The 22783-nt window shown below is 43.6% G+C and overlaps 1 protein-coding gene and 1 non-coding gene across 2 annotated transcripts in view; one reads left to right on the forward strand and one right to left on the reverse strand.

Moving 5' to 3' along the window:
• The first annotated feature begins 6176 nt into the window (after positions 1–6176).
• LOC106588920 (multidrug resistance-associated protein 1) overlaps positions 6177–22783 on the forward strand; it is a 35329-nt gene continuing 18722 nt past the window's right edge. Inside the window, exons 1-6 of the mRNA XM_014178470.2 lie at positions 6177–6663; positions 13662–13838; positions 14724–14849; positions 17516–17653; positions 21422–21544; positions 22716–22777. Coding sequence (XP_014033945.2) covers positions 6622–6663; positions 13662–13838; positions 14724–14849; positions 17516–17653; positions 21422–21544; positions 22716–22777 — 668 coding nt within the window. The 5' untranslated portion in view covers positions 6177–6621. The remainder of the gene's footprint in view (positions 6664–13661; positions 13839–14723; positions 14850–17515; positions 17654–21421; positions 21545–22715; positions 22778–22783) is intronic.
• trnaa-agc (transfer RNA alanine (anticodon AGC)) lies at positions 20249–20323 on the reverse strand. Its single transcript has one exon. It is a non-coding gene; the product is annotated as a tRNA-Ala (tRNA).

The raw sequence follows: 22783 nt of genomic DNA on the forward strand, positions 1-22783 counted from the left end.
AACCAGAAGATCATAGGGTCAAATCTCACTGATGTCGTGTCACAATAAAAAATAAATGTGTTTGCATTATTAATGCCTAAGGAATTGAATTGCCATGTGTCCTATCTGTGCTTGCAGTTAAAAAAGAAATACATAAATAGCATTGTTATTAAAAGTTGTAAGGAAGTTATTAAAAAACCTCCAAATAACCAATAATTTCCATTCTCAGAGTGTTCATAAAACTTTCAAGGAACCAGAGTAAAAGGTCCTCAGAACCTCACTGCACTCTACAAATAAATGTTCCCAGAAACATAGTGTGTGTATATATACAGTTGAAGTCAGAAGTTGACATACACCTTAGCCAAATACATTTATACTCAGTTTTCACAATTCCTGACATTTAATCCTAGCAAAAATTCCCTGTCTTTGGTCAGTTAGGATCACCACTTTATTTTAAAAATGTGAAATGTCAGAATAATAGTAGAGAATGATTTATTTCAGCTTTTATTTCTTTCATCACATTCCCAGTGGGTCAGAAGTTTACATACACTCAATTAGTATTTGGTAGCATTGCCTTTAAATTGTTTAACTTGGGTCAAACGTTTCAGGTAGCCTTCCACAAGCTTCCCACAATAAGTTGGGTGAATTTTGTCCCATTCCTCCTGACAGAGCTGGTGTAACTGAGTCAGGTTTGTACAACTCTTTGCTCACGCTTTTTCAGTTCTGCCCACACATTTTCTACAGGATTGAGGTCAGGGCTTTGTGATGGCCCCTCCAATACCTTGACTTTGTTGTCCTTAAGCCATTTTGCCACAACTTTGGAAGTATGCTTGGGTCTTCCATTTGGAAGACCCATTTGCGACCAAGCTTTAACTTCCTGACTGATGTCTTGAGATGTTGCTTCAATATATCCACATAATTTTCCATCCTCATGATGCCATCTATTTTGTGAAGTGTACCAGTCCCTCCTGTAGCAAAGCACACCTACAACATGATGCTGCCACCCCGTCCTTCATGGTTGAGATGGTGTTCTTCGGCTTGCAAGTCTCCCCCTTTTTCCTACAAACATAATGAAGGTCATTATGGCCCAACAGTTCTATTTTTGTTTCATCAGACCAGAGGACATTTCTCCAAAAAGTCCGATCTTTGTCCCCATGTGCAGTTGCAAACTGTAGTCTGTCTTTTTTAATGGCGGTTTTGGAGCAGTGGCTTCTTCCTTGCTTAGCAGCCTTTCAGGTTATGTCGATATAGGACTCATTTTAGTGTGGATATAGATAATTTTGTACCTGTTTCCACCAGCATCTTCACAAGGTCCTTTGCGGTTGTTCTGGGATTGATTTGCACTTTTCACACCAAAGTACGTTCATCTCTAGGAGACAGAACGCATCTCCTTCCTGAGCGTTATGACGGCTGCGTGTTTATACTTGCGTACTTGCATGGTGTTTATACTTGCGTACTATTGTTTGTACAGATGAACGTGGTACCTTCAGGCGTTTGGAAATTGCTCCCATGGATGAACCAGACTACCAGTACACCTCCAATTGACTCAAATGATGTCAATTAGCCTATCAGAAGCTTCTAAAGCCATGACATCATTTTCTGGAATTTTCCAAGCTGTTTAAAGGCACAGTCAACTTAGTGTAAGTAAACTTCTGACCCACTGGAATTGTGATACAGTGAATTATAAGTGAAATAATCTGTCTGTAAACAATTGTTGGAAAAACGACTTGTGTTATGCACAAAGTAGATGTCCTAACCGACTTGCCAAAACTATAGTTTGTTAACAAGAAATTTGTGGTTGAAAAACAAGTTTTAATGACTCCAACCTAAGTGTATGTAAACTTCCGACTTCAACTGTATATATATATAAACTCAGCAAATAAATAAATGTCCCTTTTTCAGAACCCTGTCTTTGATAATTCGTAAAAATCCAAATAACTTCACAGATCTTCATTGTAAAGGGTTTAAACACATTCCCATGCTTGTTCAATGAACCATAAACAATTAATGAGCATGCACCTGTGGAACGGTCATTAAGACACTAACAACTTACAGACGGTAGGCAATTAAGGTCACAGTTATGAAAACTTAGGACACTAAAGAGGCCTTTCTACTGACTCTGAAAAACACCAAAAGAAAGATGCCCAGGGTCCCTGCTCATCTGCGTGAACGTGCCTTAGGCATGCTGCAAGGAGGCATGAGGACTGCAGATGTGGCCAGGGCAATAAATTGCAATGTCCGTACTGTGAGACGCCTAAGACAGCGCTACAGGGAGACAGGATGGACAACTGATTGTCCTCGCAGTGGCAGACCACGTGTAACAACACCTGCACAGGATCGGTACATCCGAAGATCACACCAGTGGGACAGGTACAGGATGGCAACAACTGCCCAAGTTACACCAGGAATGCACAATCCCTCCGTCAGTGCTCAGATTGTCCACAATAGCCTGAGAGAGGCTGGACTGAGGGCTTGTAGGCCTGTTGTAAGGCAGGTCCTCACCAGACATCACCGGCAACAACGTCGCCTATGGGCACAAACCCACCATCGCTGAACCAGACATGACTGACAAAAAAGTGCTCTTCACTGACGAGTCGCGGTTTTGTCTCATCAGGGGTGATGGTCGGATTCGCGTTTATCGTCAAAGGAATGAGCGTTACACCGAGGCCTGTACTCTAGAGTGGGATCGATTTGGAGGTGGAGGGTCCGTAATGGTCTGGGGCGGTGTGTCACAGCATCATCAGACTGAGCTTGTTGTCATTGCAGGAAATCGCAATGCATAGCGTTACAGGGAATACATCCTCCTCCCTCATGTGGTACCCTTCCTGCAGGCTCATCCTGACATGACCCTCCAGCATGACAATGCCACCAGCCATACTGCTTGTTCTGTGCGTGATTTTCTGAAAGACAGGAATGTCAGTGCTCTGTCATGGCCAGCGAAGAGCCCAGATCTCAATCCCATTGAGTACGTCTGGGACCTGTTGGATCGGAGGGTGAGGGCTAGGGCCATTCCCCCCCAGAAATGTCTGAGAACTTGCAGGTGCCTTGGTGGAAGAGTGGGGTAACATCTCACAGCAAGAACTGGCAAATCTGGTGCAGTCCATGAGGAGGAGATGCACTGCAGTACTTAATACAGCTGGTGGCCACACCAGATACTGACTATTACTTTTGATTTTGACCCCCCCTTTGTTCAGGGACACATTATTCCATTTCTGTTAGTCATTGTTCAGTTTATGTCTCAGTTGTTGAATCTTGTTATGTTCATACAAATATTTACACAAGTTTGCTGAAAATAAACCCAGTTGACAGTGAGAGGACATTTCTTTTTTTGCTGAGTTTATATTCACACACAGTACCATTCAAAAGTCAAATATTTTATAGGGCCCCCCATAGAGTTGTTTATTAATCATTATTTGACCAGGTATACCAGTCAAATGTTTGGACACACCGACTCATTCAAGGGTTTTTCTATATTTTTCTACATTGTAGAATAATAGTGAATACATCAAAACTATGAAATAACACATATGGACTTGCCTAGTTAAATAAAGGTTAAATAAAATAAATACGTGGAATCATGTTTAAGCTGTCATCAAGGCAAAGGGTGGCTACTTTGAAGAATCTCAAATATAAAATATATTTTGATTTGTTTAAAGGTTTTTTGGTTACTACATGATTCCATATGTGTTATTTCATAATTTTGATGTCTTCACTATTATTCTACAATATAGAAATCAGGAAAAATAAGGAAAAACCCTGGAAAGAGTAGGTGTGTCCAAACTTTTGACTGGTACTATTTATACACAGTATATATATAGCAGTATGTACTATAAATGCACAATAATTAGACATACTGTCCTGTCTATACAGTATATTTGTAAGTCGCTCTGGATAAGAGCGTCTGCTAAATGACTTAAATGTAATGTAATGTATATACAACATCCTCATTCCATAGAGTCATTTGGATGCATCTAACTACTTCATCATGTTTTAGAGAATTCTAGTGCTACATCCTATTACTTCACCTGTATGTGACAACAGACAGCATATAGCATCCGTGACCATAGACTACGTTACCCACACACACCAAAACATGGATGACCCAGTAATTAGGAAGATGGCCTTTCATGATAAAAGCTAAAACATTTACCGTAGTGGTGCTGGTGGTCAGGGAGATATTGCTCTCCTCTAAACCCCTCCCCCTGTCACTATCACCCTGTTGCCTTATCAGCGATGTTACAGAGCAACCCAGAGTGGATGAGTCACACTTGAGAGGAGGGATATCAAGCACAACGACTATGACACATCTTTGACCTTTGTTAAGGAAGACACAAAAAAGGGGGCCAATGAAGAATATGCGCATTATGTCAGTATCACTCAATACATTTAGTATATATATGTTTTATTCTATAGGCCAGAACACGTCATAACACCTGAAGTTACATTTAATAGAATATATCTAATTGAATATTGAATTGAATTGAATATATAACTGGATTCTACACAGACTCCAAGGGAGAGACTACTGGGTAGTGTTACCCCCCAGGTTTCACACCATGGACAGACAAGTGACCTTGAGAAGAACTGATATGTTTATGACGATGATGATTCACGTTGAAGAAAAATAGAGTAATATTTTCTTTCACGCTCTTTGGACGTGGTTAGACACAGCAGAGGGCATGGTGGGTTGCTTCTGCCGTGCCATCCCTCCCTCTAGCCCTCCCTCCATCCCTCCCTTCTTTCCATGTTTCTCTACTGTGGTGTCGGTATTACCAGACACTGTCATACTTTCCCCGTGCACCATCTGAACTTTCCCTTGGGTCTTCACCAGGGTGATGGTCATCAGTTAGTGTGTCTGATGTTAGACTACCGTACCTATAAGCAGACTACAAAGACCCTTAAAGGACGAGAGACACAGACACTGTTTTTATTGGGTTTTAGCGAAATATTCCATGAGGTTCAGATGAGGATGGATGTCTGTTGGGGTCAGTGTTTGTGAGGAGTTTTTTTGAAGGTTTGGCTGAGGTTTGGAGGAAAGGGAAGTGCTGCAGGGTTACTCATCCTCACATCTGGCACTCTCCTCACACAATAACTGCCCCACACACATGCACGCGCACACGTGCACACACACATAAACGAACGAACGCACACACACACAGACGCATGCATGAGCAAGCGCACACGCACATACACACAGACGCACATGCACGCACACACACACACACAGAGACGCATGCATGAACAAGCACACACGCATATACACATATACACAAAGTTCCTCATACACACCCTCCAACTCCTTACACACACACTATCCATAATCTCCTCTCAGAATTCACACCCCAAAAAACGAATCAGTAAGTTGCTGCATTCCACACAACATCATGGACGGCTATATATCTCAGAAATGACACCCTCTCTCTCTCTGTCAACTCCATGGTGCTGGCTGGGGCACTGATACACTACTGTTGCCTGTGTGTGTGTATGTGGTTAGCTAGAGTGGCATGGCACGGTTATGAACTACTAAATCATTACTGTGCGTGTGTGTGTGTGTATATATATATATATGTGTGTGTGTGTGTGTGTGTGTGTGTCTGTGTGTGTGTGTGTATGTATATATATATATATATATATATATATATATATATATATATATATATATATATATTTTTTATATATTATTAGTGTACGTGTGTTCCGCTCTTGCTCAGTGTTTCTCACCTGAATGCTGGTAGGAAATTCATGGCATTCCCATGGTCCTTTGTTTACATAGATGTCAAACAGCTGGACATACATATCTAGGTTATTAGGACAAGCAAGGGGCCAGGAATGAACTTTGAACTCTGAAAATCGCACCTAATTAACTGTGTCAATGCAAAAACAAAACTCCTCGTGGTCACAGAGGGAGATAAAGCTGCTACTTTACTACAGGGAGAGGACGGGTGTCGAGGGGAGAAAAGGAGAAGGGAGAGAGGGAGGAGAGGAGTGTTTCTGGGTGTGGAACAGACTGCCATCCTATCAAGGGGGAGTAGCAAGTTGTGGTGTTTTGATCAAGATCCAGCAGACGTTGGAGAAAAAGAGGGGAGAGAGAGAGAGAGAGAGCGACAGAGAGAGAGAACGAGAGAGAGAGAGAGAGAGAGAGAGAGAGAGAGAGAGAGAGAGAGAGAGAGAAATACTTCCACCCACCTAACAGGGAGACACACTCATAAACAGCGGAGACACAGAGAGGGACTCAGAACTGCTGGAGGAGCACAAGGTGTCAGAGAGAGAGAGAGAGAGGAACACTTGACTTGAACACTAGAACACTTGAGTGGCTTCACTAACATAAGTATTATACTAACACAGACACACACAGTGTACCTTAACACAGAGACTCACACAGTGTACCTTAACACAGAGACACACACAGTGTACCTTAACACACAGACACACACAGTGTACCTTAACACAGAGACATACACAATGTACCTTCATTGAGGAGAAGTCTAACACTGACACACACTGAGTGACTAGGCTACACCTGAGAGCAGCGATATTTTACTTCAGAAAGGAGGAGTCTTACACTCATACAGTACCTGTGCCCATCCTGAGAAAATATATTGTACTCCAGAGAGAAGTGAGGAGGAAGGAGAAGGGGAGTGGATGGATGCCTTTTGTGAACTCAGTGGCCTGGATCCTCTATGGGTGAGTGCATGATGGACATCATGTTCAAAAGTTCACTTGTTTGAGCAAGTACCGGTAGTCAACTGTTTGAAATCTATTTAGAATACAGTGCCTTCAGAAAGTATTCACACCCCTTGACTTAACTTTTTTTGTGTGTTACAAAGTGGGATTAAAATTGATTTAATTGTCATTTTTGGTCAACGATCTACACAAAATACTATGTAATGTGGAAGTGGAAGAAAAATTCTAAATTTGATTAAAAATGTATGACAAATAAAACCTTTGGAAGTGAGACTTTTTGCATAGGTCTTCAAGCTCTGTCAAGTTGGTTGTTGATCATTCCTAAAAAGCCATTTTCAAGTCTTGCCATAGATTTTCAATCCGATTTAAGTCAAAATTGTAACTAGAACACTCAGGAACATTCAATGTCATCTTGGTAAGCAACTCCAGTGTAGATTTGGCCTTGTGTTTTAGGTTATTGTCCTGTTGAAAGGTGCATTTCTCTCCCAGTGTCTGTTGGAAAGCAGACTGAACCAGGTTTTCCGCTAGGATGTTTCCTGTGCTTAGCTTAATTCCATTTATTTTTATCCTAAAACAAACTCCCCAGTCCTTGCCGATGACAAGCATACCCATAACATGATGCAGCCAAACTTGTGGGATGCATTTGCGGTTTGTTTTGGTTGTGTTTCAGATTATTTTGTGCCCAATAGATATCAATGGTAAATAATGTATTGTGTCATTTGGACTCACTTTTACAGTAAATAACAATGGAAAATGTGGATGCTACCATGATTACGGATAATCCTGAATGAATCATGAATAATGATGAGTGAGAAAGTTACAGAGGCATACATATCATACCCCCCCAAAAAATGCTAACCTTCCCTGTTATTGGTAATGGTGAGAGGTTAGCAATAGAGGTCTTCACGGGTCCAAAACGTTGGTCTCATTCGAAAATGGACCTGGGGATTTCCCACCCATATCCGATATGCATAAATACAGATCCGTTCTGAAGTAACCCGAGGAAAACTAGACCCTTTCTGTATAGACCTGGTAGAATCCTGAACAGGTCTGATCCGAGTGATGGGAGCAGCAGAAAAGTCCTTTGTTAAGCTACTTTATTAACCAGAGCTGATAAAGTGTGAGAGGAGGGAGAGAGAGGTGCCACTCTACTAGGCAGGGGAGGAGCCTTAACTGTGAGCGAGTGACACAGGGAGCAGGGAGTAAGAGATGAGAGACAGCAACCAACCAAAAAGCCGACTCGCACTATAGTAGACTAATAGCTGCCATAGCTAGGTTATTTATCATCAAACATGGTGACGTAGTACCTGTCTTGACTGCATCAAACCGGGTGAAGCTATTAAAGCTAATTAATTTTAGCTAGCTAGGCTAATTGAGGCTGCAGTGCATGCGCTTTCTCATCCTCCAGTTACAAATAACAACAACTCCATTCAGAATACTAAGCAGAAGTCTACATGTTGGCTCTTGGTCGTTGTAGCATATCCTTCTCCTTTAACTTTGAATTTCATCATTTTAATTCCATCTTCCAATGATTAGATATCTCCTAACTTTTGCCACACACAGAGGCTCTATGACTGTAGCCTATTGCCGCATTGCTGACTTATGATTGGCCAACAACAACAAGCTACACGCTCCTCTCTCTCTCTTTCCCTCTCTCTCTCATCCACCTACCCGAAACCTGTGACAATCATATCAGAGCCGACCCAGACCCGTGACATTATTTAGAATTCTGGATCCGGACCCGCTCGGGTCCTGGGTCGAGTCTCAGGTATTCGGATACAGGTGGATAGCATGTCTTGGGAGTATGATCTTTGGGGTATGATCAAAAGCTTCAAGTTCCTTGGCGTGCACATCACTGACAACCTGAAATGGTCCATACACACAGACAGTGTGGTGAAGAAAGCGCAACAACCTCAGGAGGCTGAAGAAATTCTACAGATGTACCATTGAGAGCCTCCTGTCAGGCTATCCCCACATGGTACGGCAATTGCTCCGTCCACAGCTCTATGGCTCTCCAGAGGGTGGTGTGGTCAGCCCAACGCATCACTGGGGCACACTGCCTGCCCTCCAGGACATCTACAGCCCTTGGTGTCACAAGAAGGCCAAGAAGATCATCAAGGACCTCAGCCATCCGAGCCATGGCCTGTTCTCCACGCAACCATCTAGAAGGTGGAGACAGTACAGGTGCATTAAAGCTGGGACCAAGAGACTGAAAAACATCTTCTATCTCCAGGCCATCAGACTGTTAAATAGTCACAACTAGCCGGCCTCCGCCCAGTACAATGTCCTGAACTTAGTCTCTCTTACTAGCCGGCTCCCACCCGGTACTCTAATTTGCACCTTAGAGACAGTTGCTCTATGTACATAGTGCTGCCATATGTATATAGTCATTGAATCCTATATAACTACGACTGTACACACCTTTTCTGTTCACATACTGTCCATATGGTCTATACACACCATTTCGGACTCTGACATTGCTCGTTCTGATATTTTTGGGATTTGTGGGTATTGTTTTGTGCTGTTAGGTATTACTGTACTGTTGGAGCTAGAAACATAAGCATTTCAACACCATCCAACACCTTTAGGATGAATTGGAACGCCGACTGTGAGCCAGGCATAATCGCCCAACATCAGTGCCCGACCTCACTAATGCTCTTGTGGTTGAATGGAAGCAAGTCCCCGCAGCAATGTTCCAACATCTAGTGGAAAGCCTTCCCAGAAGAGTAATGAATGTCTAGAATGTAGCGTTAAGATTTCCCTTCACTGGAACTAAGGGGCCTAGCCAGAACCATGAAAATCAGCCCCAGACCATTATTCCTCCTCCACCAAAATTTACAGTTGGCCCTATGCATTGGGGCAGGTATCATTCTCCTGGCATCCGCCAAACCCAGATTCATCCGTTGCACTGCCAGATGGTGAAGCGTGACCCATCAAAATAACGTTTCCACTGCTCCAGAGTCCAATGTTGGCAAACTTTACACCACTCCAGCTGACGCTTGGCATTGCGCATGGTGATCTTAGGCTTGTGTGCGGCTGCTCGGCCATGGAAACCCATTTCATGAAGCTCCCGACGAACAGTTGACGTTGCTTCCAGAGGCAGTTTGGAACTCGGTAGTGAGTGTTGCAACTGAGGACAGACGATTCTTATGCGCTACATGCTGCAGCACTCAGCGGTCCCGTTCTGTGAGCTTGTGTGGCCTACCACTTCACGGCTGATGAGCCGTTGTTGCTCCTAGACGTTTCCACTTCACAATAACAGCACTTACAGTTGGCAGCTCTAGCAGGGCAGAAATGTTATGAACTGACTTGTTGGACGGTGCCACATGGGACAGTCACTGAGCTCTTCAGTACGGCCATTCTACTGCCAATGTTTGTCTATGGAGATTGCATGACTGTGTGCTTGATTTTATACACCGGTAAGCAACGGGTGTGGCTGAAATAGCCAAATCCACTAATTTGAAGTGGTGTCCACATACTTTTGTATATATAGTGTATCATGCAATTATTGTGGCAGGACTATGTATTGTTCTGCAGGGTTAAATGCATCTTGGCAGAGTAGTGTGTACTGTGTAGGATTGTCTTCTTTACTAACGTTCTGCCAATTTACTATAAGGTGCTCATTGGTGGTTGACTTTATTGTCCTGAAAGAATTCAGTCCAAACCGTCCCATCATGCACACGTTGACACATTTAAACCTATAGGGCGTAGAGTAAGTTCAGAGTTCAAGCATTTCAAAGTTAGGTTACTGAAGACTTTCCAGGTAGACTTCTCTGCGGTACAAGGAAGGTACAGTTGCACAGTGTCTGCATTGACCTTTCGCAAATTACATTAGAGCCATAGGTACCTATGTAAGTGCACTTAGGGCACATAGGCAGACAGGAATAATCCTTGCCAAGAAAGACCTTAGGCTACGAGGTTCCAATATCCACACTAGCATACCACTTAATGAAGAAATCTATGTATTGGACATGCATTCTAATCTAAGTAGAGTGCTGGCTGTAATCTAAGTAGAATGATGGCATGGATAGTGGCACGAGAATTGGAGTCTCAAAGAGCTTAAGCATCCTATGTGATGCTACCGTAGGTAATGTAAGGATATCTGAGAATATCAAGTACAGCAATGCATGTGAATCAATCAGTATGTGGACAGCTGCCGGTAATCCCTAATAGTACACATAGGAGCAAAGCTCCACATTCTGTATCTTGATTCCAAAAATTTGAGAATGGCCCTGATCCAGCTAGTCAATCACCCCCCCCTCTCTACCCCCCCCCCCCCCCCCGCCCCCCCCACCTCTTTCTCTATCACTCAGACCTGCTACTCACATGCCAGCCTTATTCAGATACACATGTGAACTATCGTTGATGTAAGTGTACTTTTATTCGAAAATTGGAGAATGGCATTGATCCAGGAAGAAAGGTATCACTCACTCTCTTTCTCTGTGCCCCTCTCGCTCTCTCCCTGTGTCATTCTCTCTATTCCCCCTCTCTTTTTCTTTCTCTTTCTTTCACACACCTGATATTGACAGATCAGTCTTATTCAGGAATAGACATGCAAACACTAATTGAGATTTCATCCATAGAACAGTCTGCTACTTCTAGAACAATCTGCTACCAAGTAACATGCCATAAAAGTTATATTGCCAACAAAGCCAGAAAAAACATGGCCATTATCAGTCGATGTCCCTTCAGAGCTCACCAATCTAACTGTATACAAAGGTGGCCTACCTAATCTTGTGCCAGCAGCCTCTTTAACAAAATTTCCAACGTGGGACAAGATATAAAACATAATGTTGTGAATGGGAGAACTCTGGAACATCCAAATGAAACATTTACAGAAGGTGAAACATAGAACGCATAAAAGATATGTAGTAATTTTATGGCAACGTATGTCCCTGGGCCCGGGGCCATTACCCTTCAGAGTAGTGCGGCTACATCAAAAACATAATCTTACTTTGGTAAAAGTTCTCGTCAAAGAGCTGAAAGGTGAAAAGAGAATTATTTCATCCCCTCTCAATCAAATGTTATTATCTTGCATTGTGGATTATGACAATTTGACGTAGAGAATCCTGCATTCAGCAAGAGAGGTGTGGTTCAGACAACACCTACTCTGCAAACTGGAGGGATTGTATTGAAACCCTGCAATTCAACATGTTTTGAAAACATTATTTTAAATCAAAACTACTCTGCAATTTGGGGTACTTGACAAAGGCAGTGACGAACAGTCCTGTCGAGACAATTACAACATTCTCTAAATGACAATGAACAGATCCAATTTAGCTAACACATACACTCCATATGCCAAATGGCTGAGATCTTTAGACACATTTATGCTTGCAGTGACGTAAAGTATTACAGTGAAGAATTGAATGATATCAAAAAGGAATCAGAATGTATCATTTCTCTCAGATAACTGAAAGGTGCACAACACAGTCCATGCAGGCTCTCTCTCCTCAGTTCACATCACTGCGTTTGATAGGTAAAAATAGACCTTCCATTTCCATCCAAACCAAGGTCTGGAAGAAGCTTCTGTAGCCAATTCAGAAAACGCTGAGCAAGGTGACCAAGAAAAAGCTTTTGAGTTTGTTTGACAACTTACGATTCTTATATAAAAGTTGTAAAAGTGTTTGTTCGCAGGCCTAAATTGACCACAGGAGCCAAGGAGAGACTGTGAAAAAGACTCCCACTCATTGAGTCAATAGCCATCTAGCACTTCAGAAGAATACCTGTTACACGGAGAAAATATTCAGTAGGTGGATGAATTTCCTCACACATGATCTGGAGTATTTTATGTAGTAGGAGCAGAATTGCCTCTTGTGGGATAGATAAACTAAACTGAAATGAATAACACATTTGTTACAGTCTAGTAACACATTTGGTGTTGCTGTTGCGTAATGACCCAACATGCAGCTGTTATGAATTGTGGTCACTCTCCCTTATGCCCTTGGGAGTCTGCCTTGCCCCGCTGCTACAAGCTGCTGCTGTGTGTGTATGTGTGTGTGTGTGTGTATGATTCACAATGCTGCATTGCTGCCGCTCAACAAGTCCATCCGACCGTAGTAGTTAAACCCACTTCCTCTCGCGACTCGGCAGGCACCTCTTGCTCCTCCAAAATGCAGACTGCAGCCAGACACCCAGCCCCTCGTTAGAGGGCTTAGAGGAGATAAACAGGGAGAGGTGAGAGTACAACAGAGCACTTAGAGGCTAAGAGTATTTTGGTGCTTTTACAGTCAGACTTCCTTCCTTTCAGCCCACCGTCGCCGGGGGCTGCAGGCTTGCATGATGCAATCTCGACACACTTCGGCCGGCACAAACAGAATACATCCCACTGTCGTCTAAGTGGGTTTGTATCGTCATCATGTACTGTAATATTTTGACTGACTTCGCCCTTCCAAAGGGGAAAGTTTTTAAACGTGCTGGAGCCGTGGGTTAAAATATTCCAGGACTGACTCAGCTCTGTAGAAAAAAAGACGAAAAACTCCCAAGCTCCAACCATCCAACCAACGCACGCAGATTATGTTGACTTGCTGTGGTTTCACTCTCCATTGCCTAGATACACAGACCGGGACATTATACTGTAGCCAGCGTCCAGTTTCTCTGGACTGGACTCAGCCCTGCTTCAAGCAGTTAATTTAACAATCCTTGCCCTCAATAATCTGTCACTAGGCTAATACCCTGACAGGAGTAAACTGTTAGACTGATAAATCAAATTGACGTTCCTCAAGTTGACAGTACAGTAGGCGAAGCTTGGAGGAAAATTGGTTGAATTGTATTTATTTGAACACAGCCAATTTAGAGACTGAATGAGAAATGATGTACCTAAAATGAACTCATGAGAACAATGAACAATACTCCATTTCATAAATGTAAATCTGTATTGAGTCAAGAAAGAAATGACTTCTACTCAGTGCAGAGAATGGTGCAGAAACCTACTCCTCCACTCTCTACCATCCTAATTTTAAACTGCATATTAACGGGTCTATCTTTGTCTTTTCCAGGACTGGAATCGAACGTGGTACACAGACAAACCGGACCTGACAGAGTGCTTCCAGAACACGGTGCTGGTCTGGTTCCCGTGCGTCTACCTCTGGCTGTTGGCGCCCTTCTACGCCCTCAAACTCTACTGCCATGACTGTGGATGCATCCGAATCTCCACTCTCTGCACCGCCAAGACGGTGAGCCAACCCATAGAATCCCAATATGGTCAACGGTCGGTCCAATGATCACAGAACAGTGACTTGAATTGTCCATTCTAGTCATTCTCTCTCTATGAGCCAAACCAGCCTGAGTTTATAAGCACATCCAGTGACCTGCAGATGCAGGGTACAAAAAGTAAAGTCATGAAAGAAAAATAGATACCCAGTACCCACACACTGTTGGATGCTCCTTTAGTGTTATTCAGTGCAACGGTTCAACCCGAAAGTACAACCAGCCTGCACCAACCAGTCCTGAGCCTTAAGACCAGTCTTAAACCAAACCGCAAGAGTAGACATGGCATGGCCATTAACATTATACAAGACCAGGCGAGTGTTCGAGTGCACCGACCATATCTGCCATAAACTAATATGAGTGTGAAGTACTGTGAAAACCAAGCACCACACGGTGAGTGTTTATATAGGGCCGGCCGGGGACAATTTCATGCCTTAGCGAGCAAGAGGAGGGGATATCAGCGGGGAAAAGCCTTGAAGGTTTAGAGAGTAATCAAGAAAGCATGGAGAGTTTACAGGACGAACGTAAGAGTTTATAGGATGGCATACATGGCACTCCAAGAGGGTTACATGTACATTTAAATGTATTGATCCCTTCTCACTTTCCACTGTTATGTTCCATGTGGTTGTACTTCAGACTGTATAAAGTATATAAAATACTTACAATATGGAGACATGCGGCTTGACAATATGGATTGACAGTTCCAGAGTCTCTTGAGAGTCCAGATTGTCATTTAGGTGCTAAAGATGCATGTTTCTGGTTTCCCCAGTAACCAAAACATTTGAATCAATCAAAATGGCAGTACTGTAGACCTCACTCTGCTTCCCTCCCGGTGTCTGTCCATCCTCCAGGTGCTGGGGTTCCTCCTGGCATCATTTGGCTTCGTGGAGTTCTTCTACATTCTTCTGGAGAGGAGTCATGAGATCCAAAACCACATGGTCTTCCTCCTCAGTCCCATCATACGCAGCTTGACTGTGGTAAGTACTGTAACCATCAGCCAATGTCTTTGTCTCAGCTTCTTTCTTCACGATTGCTCTCTCTCTCTCTCTCTATCTACTGTTTATGTCTCAGTATCTGCTGTTGACTTCTCTTCCCTGACAGTAGATCCTGGGGGGTGCTTTTCCCCCCTACCTTTATTTAAGCAGGTGAAATACATGATATATATTTTGAATGCACCCCCAGGATCTGCTGTCAAGGAAGAGAAGTCAAGAGGCGATACTGAGACATAGTAGATGGAGAGAGCAATCGTGAACAAAGAGGCTTCCCTGACAGAAGATCCTGGGAGTGCATGCGTATAGCAGCAGCTTGAGTCGTTTACTCCTGATTTACTCTTGGATAGGGCAGGGGCTAAGTAAAGCACTCCATGACCTCTGTCGATAAACACTGTGTGACAACTTTTACAATGATTACAAAGACATAATGTACTCTACTCTCAGATCATCCTCCGCACTGATTTACAGTACTGGGATCAGGCAAAGAAGAACGTCGGTGGAAAGCAGTGCAGTGCACTATGGGAGGTCCAGCTAGATAGAATAAAGTTCTGTTTACTACAGTGTGGGGGGTATAACGTCAGATTTAAGACAGAGGCAGAGGTGTAAGGGGTTGGGAATAGAGGGAGGAGCGGAGGAGGCCGGATGTAGGGCAGTGTGCCTCCTGTAGCTGACTCACAGAGCCATGACCCCCCTACCCATAACTCCCCTCTCCCTCAGAGGCCGAACACAAGTGCTGCACAGACTCAGTCCCTCCAAATCAGACAGCCTGGCCCACCTGTGGTCACCTCAGACTCTTAGGTCAATATCAGCAACTGTTTGGGTGAAGAAATACTGAATGCATCTCTTGTACCAGGTACACAAGGCATCCATTTTTAAAAAGGTCACTTTTTTATCACATTAGGGACCCGGATTTGAAATCCAAGACCTTGCTACAGTTAACCAGCCAGGATATTTACAGTTGATTGGTTGGTTGCTATATAAATAAAAAGCCAAGGCCAATAATTTTCTGGACACAGAGCCATAATGGCAGCCACCACCCTCTGGTTTCCCATACGTAAAGCTAAGGAACACTGTGTCCAAAAGAAACTACGTTATTTTGCTTGTTTCTCGTCCTCGTCGACCCATATACAGTCAATGTATGGGAATTAAAAAAAATTCAACAGACTCACTCCTGGTTCGTGGTCATGGTCGCTCTCCCTTCCTACCATGAGAGCTGCTTGCAAGCCACGCCATCTGCTGTAATCAGCGACACCATGACGCAGAGTTATTTTTCCGCCCCAATGACCAAGACTTCCTGTATAATTACTAGGTAGGGAATTGAGTTAGGTTTTAGTAATGGACTTAGTTCCACCCACTGACTTCCATTCAAGGAAATGGGTTCCTCTCAGAAGGGAATGGCCATTTCTTGCTTGCAATGTGGCTAGTTAAGCAACAGGCCAAGCAGCATAGAAACTGGGAAATGAATCTGACATCCAACAACACAGCATAGATATTTTTCTATATAGTGTTTCTACCTAGCCTGGTCCCAGATCCGTTTGTGCTGTCTTGCCACACTATAACCTTTAGGAGTTGTCAAGGTAGCACAAAACTATCTGGGACCAGGCTAGTTTCTATGGTGTCGTTGATCTATCAAGAGTTTATACTGGTAATTATGAGGCTGGAGGCTGTTTCTTTGCCTGCAATGTGGCTAGTCAGACAATAGGCATAGAAACTGAAAATTAACCCAACAATCACCATATTTGTGTTGTTGATCTATCAAACGTTATATAATCATGGCTGGTTGCTTAAAAACAGGACAGTTCAGTGGTTTTGATGGCTCATCCATCCCGATCCAATGGAACCAGTATGGTATCTATTATGCAACTCTATAACCACACTCTCCTTTTAGTGATGAGCTGGCAAGGCTAGATGACTTCTCAACTTGACCAAACTACAGACAGTCAGAGATAATTACAGCCAAAACACAGTCCGTGGAAAGACAAGGGATTTTTCGGATAGACACTGGTGCCCCAAAACATGGAATCAGTCCTGTTTTATCTACTTATTTTACTAAACCTTTATTTAACCAGGCAAGTCAGTTAAGAATGTTATTATATTTACAACGACAGCCTGTATTCGAACAAAATAGAAGAGTTCAGAGACGTTTTTGAATAAGAGAAAATAAATGTAGTGCAATTAAGGCAAAAAGCAATGCATGGACGGAGGGATGGAAGGAAGCAGGGGTGGAGGGCATAGTACTATACATCTGTTGTTTTATTGAAGGAAGTCAGCAGGATAACAGCTGCGTCTGTGGTCAGGGAAATCCCAATCTAACCTCTTTCTCCAAAACCAACAAAAACCAAATCCAATCCTTACAAATATTTTCTATTTAGCCATTGATTCTTCTCAGCTTTCTTCTCAGCCCCAGAGACTACTGGGAATGACAGTGAATGCTGATACAGAGGATTTATTGAGTGATTCCTTTTCATCTTCAAAGTAATAGTTAGTAGACTCGCTTGCCAGTCCTCAGTCGGGGGTCTCTCCTTTCAAAACACTCGCTTGACTTTCACTGTCCGTTGTAATGCAAGTCATGCTAATCTCACTCTCACTCACTGTCACACTCTCTCTCCCACTCTCTCACTCACTGTCTCACTCTCCCACTCTCTCCTCAGGTCCTGGCCATATGCATCATCCAGTTGGAGAGGATACGAGGCTGTCGTTCCTCCGTCTTCCTCTTCCTGTTCTGGGTCCTGGCGGTGGTGTGTTCCCTGGTGCCCCTACGGGCAAAGATCCAGCTGGCTATGTACGAGGTATGGTGGTAGTAGAACATTACTTTATTCTCTATGGTCTATGGGAGAAGTAGCAGGTGTGATGACACAGGCACTAACATACTCAGTGTCTGCATGACTGATATTACTGATAAGTAGTCAAAATTATTCTCACACGCTATGTGAATGTAGGTTAATAGAGACTACTGTCAAAACAGTCATGACACACAGTAATTTTGTAACGTGGGAAACAATTTACTTGGATGAATATGCTATGCCTACATCCTGACTGTTATGTCTGCTTAGGTTTGCACTCAGTGACCCCGCAGAACCAGTTTGCCTGAAGGGTTGTCTAGGGTCTAGGGTTGTCTACCCATAGTCTAGACTTAGAGGCTAGAGAGTGCATTGCTTGATATAGAGATGCTGTTGTGCCTACTATGCTTTATTCGTAACTCCACAAAATTAACCAAGTGTTCTCTAGTCTAGACTTAGCATGACTTGGGTATAAATGCATTGCCTCCCCAAAGTCGACAGAGGAAACCCTGCAGTGATGGTAGGGCGGATGACAGACACCGCCAACTCTTGTCTCCCTAAAGCCTCTGTAGATTGCTAGACTCCCCTCCTCTCATCCGGTGTCTCTTCCTTCTAGACACTGCAATCATTGTCCTCGTATTTTGTCAAAGCGGTAACAGCATTCGCGTTTTTAGAAACACACACATCCATATCACATCCTTATCGCCTCCAGTATGACATTACCACACGTAGTGTTTAGGCCAGCGGTAATGACAGCTCTGAGGTAAAACCGATAGTGATGGTGAGACAACCCAACATGGCAGCCCAGGGTAAAACCAGAGGTACGTCAACACCACTTTTATAGGCAGGAACAGCCAGCAAACACCTACTGGGACCGACCTACTGGGAAATACAGTATTTGTATTATCCACTCAACACAGTCACATACACCGGGAGAACAAAACATTAAGAACAGCTTCCTAATATTGAGTTGCACCCCCTTTTCCCCTCAGAACAGCCTCAATACATCGGCACATGGACTCTACAAGGTGTCGAAAGTATTCCACAGGGATGCTGGCCCATGTTGACTCCAATGCTTCCCACAGTTGTGTCAAGTTGGCTGGATGTCCTTTGGGTGGGGGACCATTCTTGATACACACTAGAAACTGTTGAGTGTGAAAAACCCTGCAGCGTTGCAGTTCTTGACACACTCAAACTGGTGTGCCTGGCACCTACTACCATACCCCGTTCAAAGGCACTTAAATATTTTGTATTGCCCATTCACCCTCTGAATGGCGCACATACACAATCCATGTCTCAATTGTCTCAAGGCTTAAAAATCCTTTGTTAACCCGTCTCCTCCCTTTCATCTACACTGATTGGATTTAACAGGTGACATCAATAAGGGATCATAGCTTTCACCTGGATTCACCTGGTCAGTCTGTCATGGAAAGAGCATGTTTTGTACACTCAGTGTATAGACGGACACATTCTCAAACGTGCACACACATGGCCACCAACCGGCTCCTCTGGTAGACTAGCAACAACATTAGAAGACAGTTCCTGTATCTCAACATGAGACATTTCACTGCAGCGCTAAAAGGTCTGAGTGTACAGAGTTCATGTTTGGTTTGGTTTTGCAGACCCAATTCCCTCGGCTCGTTGGTCAGACCAACTGACCTATGTTTACAGGCATATATTACCACCCACTCCTGGCCCCATACTATCCTGACCATGTTTTCACTATGCGGCCAGATCTATTTTGTTCTCCCTATCTGCACTCTGGGCGCAACATAGTGTGAGGTTGTCATCAACTACAGGAAATGGAGGGCCAAATATTCCCCCATTCACATGGGCTGTAGTGGAGCGGGTCGAGAGCTTCAGGTTCCTCAGTGTCCACATCACTAAGGATCTATCATGGTCCACACACACCAACACAGTCGTGAAGAACGCCTGACAATGACTCTTCCCCGTCAGGAGGCTGAAAAGATTTGGCATGGGCCGTCAGATCATCAAAAAGTTCTACAGCTGCACCATTGGGAGCATCTCGACTGGCTGCATCTCCACTTGGTGTGGCAACTGCTCGGCATCTGACCGCAAGACGCTACAGAGGGGGGTGCGTACGGCCCAGTGCATCACTGGGGTTGAACTCCCTGCCATCCAGGACCTCTATACCAAGTGGTGCCAGAGGAAGGGCCTAAAAATTGTCAAAAACTCCAGCCAACCAAGTCATAGACTGTTCTCTCTGCTACCGCATGGCAAACGGTACAGGAGTGCTAAGTCTGGGACCAAAAGGTTCCTGAACCGCTTCTACCCCCAAGTCATAAGAGTGCTAAATAGTTAACCGGAATATCTGCATTGACCATTTTTGCACTATTTTTGACTCTATGCACACACACTGGTCTCTACCCACACATACTTACACTGACACTCCAACACATACATACATTCGCCACACACACACTCATCACATACAGTAATAGACAATAGCAGCAGTGTATCTATCCTGTTGCCTAGTCACTTTACCCCTACCTATCTGTACATACATTTTACATTTTAGTCATTTAGCAGACACTCTTATCCAGAGTGACTTACAGTAGTGAATGCATAATTTTTTTTTGTACTGGCCCCCCATGGGAATCGAACCCACAACCCTGGCGTTGCTAACACCATGCTCTACCAACTGAGCCACAGGGAAGCATATCTACCTCAGTTTCCTCGTACCCGCGCACATCGACTAGGTACTGGTACCCCCTGTACTGTACATAGCCAAGCTATCATTGCTCATAAGCATTTCACTGTAATTCTACACCTGTTGTTTATGAAGCATCTGACAATTACAATTTGATCATAAGACGCACCTGTGCGGCAGATAGCCTAGCGGTGAAGAGCGTTGAGCCAGTAACCGAAAAGTCTCTGGTTCAAATCCCTGAGCCAACTAGATGAAAATATTTAGCCCTTGAGCAAGGCACTTAACCCTAACTGCTCCTGTAAGGGCTGGATAAGAGCGTCTGCTAAATGACTAAAATGTCAAAATCACTCCAACGGCCGTTTACTATGGCTCTAACTTTCACACAAAGGGAAACGAGTAAACATTAGGTTGACATATGGGCCATCAAAAACAGGCCTGCTGGTCTCTTATAAGTTAAGAATAACATGTGAAAACCACATTTCACATAATACGCGGTTAATATCACTGTTTTGGCTGTCATCCATTGAGAAAGAGGGAGGGAGGATTGGTTTGTGTCTGCTTCACCCACAATCTCTCTATTTACAGATATGGGTCGTAGCGTGACTGCAGGGAGCTTTTTACTATTTCTTCATTTATATAAAGCGACGTATTAAAGACTTTGGTTTTACACCACGATTTGGCTTTACGGTTCAAAATAAGCTTTATTGAGTCTCTCTGTGATCGTGGCATATAACCATATCCTGTCCTATATAGTGTGCCTTATGTTGAGTTCAAGTATGGGAAATCTTGAAATCTTTATCTGGGAAGAAAAGCTTGCATTTTGACAAACTCACGCAAACCCACACTGATGAAATAAAAAGTAGCACAATTAATGATACAATTTTTACCAGTTGTGACAGAGCATTTAAATTGAAACATGATTTCCTTGATGCCACAATGCTGTGTGTAACCAACCCATTTCCCTATGTCTTAAAACTCACAAATGGTTACACAACTATATGTTGCATGAGAAATGCAATTACAACGATAATGTTGACAATTCTATTTATTTAACCTTTATTTACTTAGGCAAATCATGTAATATTCAATGTTTTCTTTTTTAACAGGGTATCACCACCGATATTGTGAGATACACAGCGTTTTTCTCCTACTTCTCACTCCAACTGGCCCAGCTCTTCCTGTGTTGTTTCGCTGACCAGCCTCCAGAGGGAAAAACCGTCCTCGTCAAGGTAGGAATTAGATCAGAACGTGGGCTATATTTCACTTCCGTCAAAATGCTCTCTCCTTCCAAAACATGAGAGAATGCTTGGGCAGAGACTGGGATTGAGAATAGAAGCCATCTTGTGGTTTTCGACTTTCGTTGTCAACACACTCACTGAGTTTCCCTTTTGGTGGAAGCTCAAGTGATTCACTTCCTCTCTCTGCCCACTTTCCTATGAGGACAGTGTGAATGAATGAATGAATGTGTGTTGTCTACTCTGTCCATTCCATACATACGACTCACACACCACATGAACCATGCTACGATCGTTACACCACTACTACACCAACACAGTTCTGTATTTTTGCGGTTTACGGAATCATACTCTCTCACGGTCGGTACAATCAAAAAAGACTGATGAATCATGTTCCAACCAAACAACCATAGCGACTATAACAACTCCTGTTCTAATCAACTTGACTTTGCTAGTGGTAGCTACAGTGAAGCCTATATAGTCCATGACATGACATGATACTGTATCTTGAGAGAAAAACAAGAAAACAAACGGTCCCAAAAAACTCTTTCAGTATCTGTCCCGGTTGGCCAGCGGTAGTGAGGTTCAGAGGACTGGAAGCCACAGCCTGGTGCAAGAGCCACACCCTAGTGTGTTCTCTGCTCTCCCCACATCTTGGTCAGAGATTCTCATAGTCAGTCACAACAACAGAGAAAGCGAGGGATGGAGAGGAAGAGTGAGAGAGATGGAGAGAGAGAGACAGAGTAAGACCTCCGGTGAGGGGGCGGTAAAGGGAAGAGAGGTTGCCAAAGATCGAGCATGAGCACAAATTGCTAGTGTGTAGGTGTGTGTGTTCAGCATGGTGCCACAGTGACGACATGTTACCACCCAGCATGGACCTCAAATTCTCCTCCCAACCCTAGCTCCAACACTAACTCTAACTGTTTACGCGCTTTACTCCTGTCCACAGTCTCCAGCTATTTACACATGCAGTTTCCACTGAGGACCACCTTACTGCATCATGCTGTTTAAACTCATTAGCATCCAGTAAATAGACTCTACAAGTACATCATAGAACCATTACAGTCAGCCACAGAGGAATCCTATGTTTTACCAAAGCCTTTAAACATTGAGAGATTTACATGGTGGTCAAAGTCAGTGACATTCACCCTCTAATTTGTTTCAGAACCCATGTCCAGTCAAGGATGCCTCTTTCCTGTCGAAGATGCTCTTCTGGTGGTTTACTGGGTAAGA

This window comes from Salmo salar, chromosome ssa02 (assembly GCF_905237065.1).
Source record: "Salmo salar chromosome ssa02, Ssal_v3.1, whole genome shotgun sequence".
Lineage (NCBI taxonomy): Eukaryota > Metazoa > Chordata > Actinopteri > Salmoniformes > Salmonidae > Salmo > Salmo salar.